The sequence below is a fragment of the Manis pentadactyla genome, chromosome 12 (genome assembly GCF_030020395.1).
Source record: "Manis pentadactyla isolate mManPen7 chromosome 12, mManPen7.hap1, whole genome shotgun sequence".
In the NCBI taxonomy this organism is placed as follows: Eukaryota; Metazoa; Chordata; class Mammalia; order Pholidota; family Manidae; genus Manis; species Manis pentadactyla.
In genome coordinates this window covers 48,868,032-48,876,906 of record NC_080030.1, presented here as the reverse complement: position 1 = coordinate 48,876,906, position 8,875 = coordinate 48,868,032, and the positions used below count along the sequence as shown (strand labels likewise).

Sequence of the window (8,875 nt, the reverse complement as noted above, 5' to 3'; positions counted from 1 at the left end):
AGCGGGGACGGCAGCGCGCAGGCAGCAGCAGAAAGCGCAGCTGCTCTAGGATAGTCCACGCCCCCTTCCCGCTCCGGTGACAGTATCTGCGGAAAGTCGCATTAGTGATTTCTGGAAAGCACGGAGGGGACAACGGCAGTCCTGCCGGGTTGTCCAGACCAAGTGACCAAGAAACGGTTTTCTAGTGAACTACCCCCACCCCTACGCAGCCTGCAGCCTGCACCCTGAGGCCCTGAAGATGCTGAGATCTATGTGGAATTTTTTGAAACGTCACAAAAAGAAATGCATCTTCCTGGGCACAGTCCTCGGAGGTAGGTGATAGCGTTCCTGAACAAGGGGCACTGGGAGAAAGCGGTGGGAGAGAGGTGACTGTCTTCTAAAATAGGGAAAGGCAGGGCGACCGTGCTACGGGACGCGCAGAGGGCTTTCGTTCAGCCATCGGATAGGAGCCAGGGTTCCTTTATCTCTGCAATAGTGTGATTTGTGCCCTTTGCACTGACGCTACTTCTTACCCTGTTTCTCCCCTGTCCTTTTTTTCTCACGGACCTTAGGAGAATCCACCACAATTAAGTTTCTTTCAAGGCATTTTTACAGACACGTTTTTAAAATTCTCTCCTGTTAACTTTATGTGAGATCTTCGTTCCTATTTGGTCCTGCCGGTACGTTAGCGTTCCTCCTTCGCAGAAGTTTCATAATCCAGCAGTAACCTAAAGCCTACACTTCGAGTGTTGTCTAGAAGTAACTTGAGGTTTGAAAACAGCTCAAATATACTGAAGGACTGGAAGATAGTATCAGACAAAGAAACACAAATCGATATGTAAGCCCTGTTTCTATTTCAGAATACAAGTTATTCAGTAAGAAAGTGCCTGCAGGATGTTGTGCAATCTTCCTCAAGGTTGAGATCAATGCACATCTAGCTAACATAACTGAGCTGCCCAGGCTGAGAGGAGGTTTAGAAAGTTGAGATAACAATCTTGAGAGTCTTTTTCCTCACATGACAGACATGTCATAATATGCAAGGACTTGAAGGAGAGAATAAAAACCCTGTGAGATACAGAAAAGGAAATGTAGGAATGTTAAGGGGCGATTTTGTAGAATTTGAGTTTTTTGAAAAATATTATCACTGACCATGTGCTTCAGTTACAGAAGTACTGAAAAAATAAGAGCAAGAAGTTAGCCAAGGAATTTTATTGCTTTTCTTTTATTATTAAAGTATACTCTATTGTCCCCAAACAATTTGAAATTAACAATACTTTTAACATCAGTAATTCAGATCTGTTGATCTTGAAAGTTTGAAACAGGCTTCCTGCTGATGAGGCAAGAAGAGTTTTTTACTTGTCTCTGAGATCTATCACAAATCACTAATGTGCCTATGTAAATTTTCATTGAATTCTTTGAGAAATCCCTTATAGATACTATGTATTTTCCAATGTCTTCAGCTACTGATAGCTAATGTACAGATCTTCCTCAACCTACAAAGGGGTTATGTCTTGCTAAACCCATCATAAGATGAAAATACTCAAGTTGAAAATACATTTAATACTCCTAACCTACCAAACATCATAGCTTAGCTTAACCTACCTTAAACATGCTCAGAACACCTACTTTAGGCTACAGTTGGGCAAAATCATCTAACACAAAGCCTATTTTATAATAAAGAGTTGACTATGTCATGTAATTTATTGACCACTGTATGAAAGTGAAAAGCAGAATGGCTGTATGTGTACAGAATGGTTATATCAGTTGTTTACCCTCATGATTGCATGGTTAGCTGGGAGCTGTAGCCCAGAACCACGAGAGGATTATACTGCATATTGTTAGCTCAGAAAATGATCAAAATTCAAAGTATTGTTTCTACTGAACATGTATTGTTTTCACACCATTGTAAAGTCAAAATTTTCATAAGACAAACCATTGAAAGTCACGAACTGTCTGTATGTTTAAAAGTATTTCATATATATATATATAAAATAGTTTTTCATACATGTGTGTTACATATATATATATGAAAGAAGTATAAATAAAATATTTTTGCCACTACTGAAGGAAGGAAAATAATCTCTTCTTTAGAAATCTCAGGAATAATAGCATACCCCTTCAGACTTATGGAACAACCTAATGGTAGATTAGAAATAACTGTAGGGGAGGCAAAGAGTATAGCTAAGAGGTAGAGCTTTATTTTTCAAAACTCTATTGAGAGCTTTATAGTTATAGATTAAGAGGAGTGAGAAAGAAAACAAAAAGGTTTAAAGGGACAGAAAGATAATAATCCTACTGTTTTATAAGAAAGAGGAAGTCAATCTATAAAGAAAAAAGAGTAAATGACTTTGATTGACATTTGTTTGAGCCTCATATTCTTTCTGCTTCGAGGGAAAGGTCCTATAACATTTTACATTTCAATTACTCTAATTTAAGAAATGTTTATCAAACGCCTATAGTGTTGAAAGTAATACAATTGGAAATCCGAGGTTTTCATTAGAGAGATTTTCTAATAGTAATCTAATAGCTACTATGTATTAGGTGCCCAATGGACACTGTGCTAAGTATTCACTGGGCAGAGAAAAGGTTAGTTATTATTATCCCCATTCAAAATGTGGGAACTAGAATCCTAAGAATTTAAAAACTTGCCCTGGGTCCCAGTAACAAGGAGGCTAGAATTCAAAACCAGGTGTGTTAGATCCTGGAGCATTCTCTTTCCACACTATGCAACTCTGCCTTCATAGACTTTATGGTCTGATAAGAATGAAAAACAAGTATCATAGTCCATTCAGGCTGCTATAGCAAAATACCACAGACTGGGTGGCAGTTCTGTTGTTCTGAACAACAGACATTTATTTCTCACAGTCCTGGAAGCTGGAAGTCCAAGATCAGGACACCAGCATGTTAGATGAGGGCACTCTTCCAGGTTGCAGACTTCTTGTATCCTCACATGACAGAAGGGGCTAAAGATCTGTGGAGGTCCCATTATAAGAGCACTAATCCCATTCACGAGGGCTCCACCCTCACGATCTAAGCACCACCCAAAGACCCCACTGCTAACACTATCACCTCAGGTATTAGGATTTCCTTATACAGTTTTGGTGGGACACAAGCATTCAGACCATAGCAGCAAGTATACAAGTACAAGTGACCCTTAAACACACGGGTTTGAACTGCATGGGTCCACTTACACACAGACTTCTTTCAGGAAATATATTGGAAACATTTTCGGAGATTTGCCACAATTTGGAAAAAACTTTTTTTTAGTACTTTATTGTAAGAATACAGTGTATAATGTAAACAACATACAAAATATGTGTTGAGTTGACTGTTTATGTTATCCATAAGGTTTCAATCCAATAAGACTACTACTGAGTTTGGGGGGAGCCAAAGTTACATAGGATTTTCAGCTGCACAGGGGATCTGCTCCCCTAACCCCTACCTTGTTCAAGCATCAACTGTAATTAAAATATGACACAGTAAGAGACCTGGAAGAAATGCTATACAGATCAAACCTCCAGATAGCAGGTGCCGTTGTAAAAAACAGCAAAGGACTTTATGGAAGAAGTGGCAAATTTTGATAGACTTGAAAGCTAGGTGAGCTTTCAACATGTGGGTTCAAATAAATTTGGCCAATGGCTCAGTGGTGGCAAAAAATTTAAGTAAAAACTTTGTGTTACGGGTCCTCTTAAGTAGTAATTTTCTGCACTTTGGGTGAGTAACTGTTTTAAACTAGTTTGTACAATTTGATCAGTTTATGAAAAGACTAGACTAGTGCTTCTCAAACTTTTTGATCTGAGGTCTCCTTTACACTTTAAAAATTCAAGACTCTAGGGAGCTTTTTAAAATCTGTATCTCTTAATAGCTGCCATATTAAAAATTAAAACAAAAATTTTAATGTTAATTAACTTAAAAATAACAATAGTAGACCCATTACATAGTAACATAAATATTATTTTCAAAAAAATTAATGAGAAAAGTGCATTATTTTACATTTTTGCCAGTCTTTATACTGTCTACCTTAATTGAAGGAAGCTGAATTCTCTCTTTCTGTATTCATTCAGTTGCAGTACCACATGTCATGTAGCCTCTAGAATTCACCATACACTCATGAGAGAATGAGAATAAAAAAGGCAAATAGTGTTTGAGTAGTATCATGAAAATAATTTTGATTCACAGATCCCCAAAAATGGTATTGAACAGCTCCAGGAGTGCCCAGGCCACACTTTGAGAACAATTACACTAAAGAGAAAACAGAGAACCACTGGATTCCAGTTTTTTGGCTTGCTGATTTCAAAAATTCCCAGAGTATCATCTTATAATTTATATCTTAATCCCTATAATTTCATTTCTCTCCAGTTTTTCCTTTCTTCATTCATTCTTTTATTCAACAAACATTTGAATGAGAGTAAGTTCTTACTCTCACTATCTTGGGCTCTGCAAATACAATGGAATAAAACACAGTTCTTGACATTGAGGAACTCGTGGAGCAGTCCAAAAAGCAGAAATGGAAACAAGAAAAGTAGTGCAAAAATAGTATTTTAGTACTACCATAATTGAGCAGTGCTGTGGGAGCATAGAAGAGAGAGAGACATGAAGGTGTCTGGCAAGCTGCACTGGAGTTCCCCTTGAGTTAAGTTGTACAGCTAGCAAAAGAGAGTGGGACACAGCAGGAAAAGGGATGTTTAACAGATTTAGAGACAATGGTTTTGATGAATCAAAGTGTATTTCACCATGGCTAAAGTACAGGAACAAGTGAGGCATAGCAAATGATAAATGTGGAGAAGTAGCTGGGGTGCAGGTCATGACGGGCCTTTGTTACTGTACCATTCTACAGAATTTGGACAGTATCCTGTGTATTAGTGCTTCTCAGACTTCTATGTGGATAAAAATCACTTCAAGGGTCTTGATAAAAAACAGAATTCTTTTCCCAGATTCTGCTTCATTAGGTCTAGAGTGCAGTTCATTAATTCATTAATGCATTCAGCAGATATTTGCTGAGCTCCCGTTGTGTACCAGTTTTATGTATGGGAATGCAACATCATGCAAGAAAAGACATTTGGGGGTGTTTTCAAGAAACTTCCTTAAAGGTTACATTTTTAACCAGTACCCCAAGTCATTCTGACATAAGCAGAACAGGAAATCCACGTTAGGAAGTGGTGACAGGGTGTTAAAGAATTCTGAACACAGGAATAGTGTGGTCAGATTTAAGTTTTAGAAGATTACTTGGCATACAAAAGATGGATTGGAAAGGTGTGAGAACAGAAACAAAAGAGAAGAGCTTGGAAGCTGTTAGACCAGTTGGTTAGCATTAATATTCAGGATCTGAATGAAAACAGTGGTAAAGGAGTTGACTAAAGTGACAAAATTTAGAAAATATTTCTGAAGTAGAATCAGTATAGCCGGATTTGGTGGTCTTTTAGATTGGGAGCAGTATTAATAGATTATTTTCAAACACTTATTGCAATTGTTAACCTAGGAAAGTCATATTACAGGGATTTTCACCCAGGAAGAGAAGACTAAGAAATGGTTTAAAAACACGAATTTCTGAAAGAAAACCTCAAAACACATTTCTTTTTGAGGTATTTAGTGTATGTTTTCATTACTCATAAATAAAGTCATAGATACAGAAGAAGCTTTAAAACACATATAATCCCACCTTAGGTTTTATCAATGAAGAAATTTAGACCCAGAAAGAGGAAGGGACCAGCTCAATGTTACCTACCTAGTTGGTGCCACAGCCATCAATATCTACTGTCTTCCAGGTCTGAAGTCAATCAGCCAGTCAAGTGTGTAGATGATCCTGAGGTACATATTTTGGCCATTGAATTCTCTGCCTTCATTCATGTTTTCCTAAGGAGACAAATCTGTCAAAATCATAACTTATGAGTTTGGGGAATGAGAGCTTGGTAAATTAGACCATATGTGGGAATTGTTACTTCAGTGCTAACTCAAGAAGAATAATGGGTTGTGGGGTTTCAGCCTAATTCCATGTATTAGTCTGCAAGGGCTGCCATAACAAAGTACCAGAAACTGAGTGGCTTAAGCAAAAGAAGCAATATTGGCTCACTGTTCTGGAGCCAAAAATCCAAGGTCAATGTGTTGGAAAATCTGTTCCTTGTGAGGGCTATAAGAGAAGGTCTGTTCCAGACCCCTCGCTTTGGCTATAGAGGGCCATCTCCTCCCTGTGTCTTTACATCATTTTCCCTCTAAACATGTTAGTGTCCAAATTTCTTCTTAAAAGAACACCAGTCATGCTGGATTAAGGCCCACCCTAATGACCACATTTTAACTTGATTACCTACCTCTGTTAAGACACTATCTCCAAATAAGGTCACATTCTGAAGCACTGGAGCTTTAACATATGAATTTGGGGGTGGCGGGAAGTGGGGAACACAATTCAACCCATAACAACTCATTTTCTTTTTTAGCTTTAGTTAGAATATACTACAAATACAGCAGTTACTAAAAAAATTTTACCAGGCACTGTTGAGAACCTAAGAAAAGCAGTGGATTTTCTTCCCAGGGAAACAAATACCAATCAACTTTGCTGTTTTTCCAGAAAATTTTTAGTTACATAAAGGATGTCATTGCAACATTTTATTTTATCCTATTATTATTATAAGAAACAATAATTTTACACATAAATTGTAGCAATCTGTTATGCAAATAAAATACAAACAATTCATTGAGATGTAGTTGCTGTATAAGAGTTTCCTATCAAAGAGTTACTTTGTGAAACACAAGTCATTTTCTTCATCGTTGTTATTGTGGCACTGTCTGAGGATGGACTGCAAAAAAGATAGCTGTGAAACCACATATGAACTTTTATTTGTTCTGTAAACTTGAGTATAATACACTTATTGCATATAAACATAACAGCAATCATACTTCATTTCTAATTATTTGTAGCGCATACCCTTTTACTGAACTATTATTTTTAAGAATACATAACATGTTACCAGTTCAGCTATAATGCTTATATTAGTGAAAATAATTTAGGGTATGTGTTTGCTTTGCAGTTCCTAGAGGGATGCTCACTCCTTATCAACAACAAATAAGCTAAATCCAGTTATTTAGGTCATGCACAATTTTTTGGTAGTTATTGGGAGTCACAGACAGTTGGAGGTAGGTGAGGATTAGTTAGTTACTCCCCTCCAACCTTTTTGTCAGGTTATAATGAAACAAATTATGGCACATATAAAACATCTATTAGCAAGCATAGGTAAAAGAGTATCATAACTTGTTCTGTAAGTTCATTGAAGCACAGTATCCTTTTTTGGTGCTACAACAGAAATATGCATAAAATATGTACCTGAAGAAAATGCAACAGTATTCTAGCTGTAAGATTCCACTAGCCATTTAGTTAACTCCTTTGACTAAGAATCCCCCAAAATAGCAGCTGAGGATATGAGGCTAAGCCATTCCAAAGGGTGAAGGATGTTCAAGATTCATATATTCTTGTTTACATGAATATTATTAAATTGTTGTAGTTACACCAGTAACTTAAACACCACTAATTTAATATGTGAAAATTCATATCCTATACTCACTATATGCTAGATAGTTGAAGTGCTTAAACGGTGGAATGTAGCTTTTCATCAAATGCTAACTAACCACTCCTGAGTGTTCACATTTCCAGCCAGGACAACTGCCCCCAGGACATAGACCGGACTGTACATTTATATCCTACTGTCTATGCTCAAATGTGTTCAAGCAAATTACAGGCTACATGACCCCACCAATATTTTTATACTTCAGTGTTATAATTTAGGAATTTCTGTGCCCTCTTCTCCCTCCCTTTTCACTTAGGTACTAGTTTTAGATGTCTTCCTGACTACCTACCTTTTTTATTCTTCCTTTTAAAGTTTTTATCTTATATTTTTTAAAAGTGTTATATGTTAGTTGAAGAATATATGGGAACCACAGAGAATCAAACTAAAGAAAAAAAATCACCTGCAATTCCACTATTAAAGAATGATCATTGTTTATTATATATTAAAAATTAAAACCCATCTGGTTTTCTGTGTACCTACTTATATTAAAAACCAAAGCTTCCAGGATCTTATTTTTATGATCTAGCAATATAAAATGAATATTTCTTTGAGTCATTAACTATTTAGCAATGTGGTTTTTAATAGCTACATAAAATTACATCATATGGAATTATATACATAATTTATTATATGTATTATATACATAATTTACTTAAACTATTCCCTGTTGCTAGACATTAGACTGTCTCCACTTCATTACTTAAGGCATTGCCAGACTTTGTAAACTTAATTCCTTTTTATTTCTTCAGACTTAGTCCTTATGTACCCATGTGTCATTGGCTGTTTAAATGCCCTTCTCTTTAAGTCACAATTCTTAATTTTACTTTAGGTTTTTAAAAGTTGCCGTTTTTAGCTTTTCACTAATATAAGCCTTCTATATCAATAGTGGTTTAAAAATATTGTTTGTAATTGTTAATATGCTGATGAATTGGATTAATATACTAGCTTGGGATTTTTTTGTGTTTTTTTTTTTTGCTATCATTAATGTACAATTAACATGAACAACATTATGGCTACTAGACTCCCCCTATTATCAAGTCTCCACCACATACCCCATTACAGTCACTATCCATCAGTGTAGTATGATGCTATAGAATCACTACTTGTCTTCTCTGTGTTATATTGCCTTCCCCATGTCCCGCTCTACATTATATGTGCCAATCGTGATGCCCTCTTTCCCCCTTATCCTTCCCTTCCCACCCATCCTCCCCAATCCCTTTCCCTTTGGTAACTATTAGTCCATTCTTAGGTTCTGTGAGTCTGCTGCTGTTTTTACATTTATCAAACAAATACAGTTTGTGGCACAGTTTTTGCTTTGCTCTTATACTCCACAGATGAGT

At 36.5% G+C, this 8,875-nt stretch overlaps 1 protein-coding gene across 2 annotated transcripts in view; it reads left to right on the top strand.

Annotated features, from left to right (window-relative positions):
* The first annotated feature begins 11 nt into the window (after positions 1-11).
* Positions 12-8,875, top strand: part of PEX3 (peroxisomal biogenesis factor 3) — a 38,406-nt gene continuing 29,542 nt past the window's right edge. The window contains exon 1 of one of the 2 annotated variants that reach the window (XM_036906836.2): positions 12-311. In XM_036906836.2, the coding sequence (XP_036762731.1) occupies positions 239-311 (73 nt within the window). In that variant the 5' untranslated portion in view covers positions 12-238. The remainder of the gene's footprint in view (positions 312-8,875) is intronic. The other variant, XM_036906835.2, reaches the window with a different exon arrangement.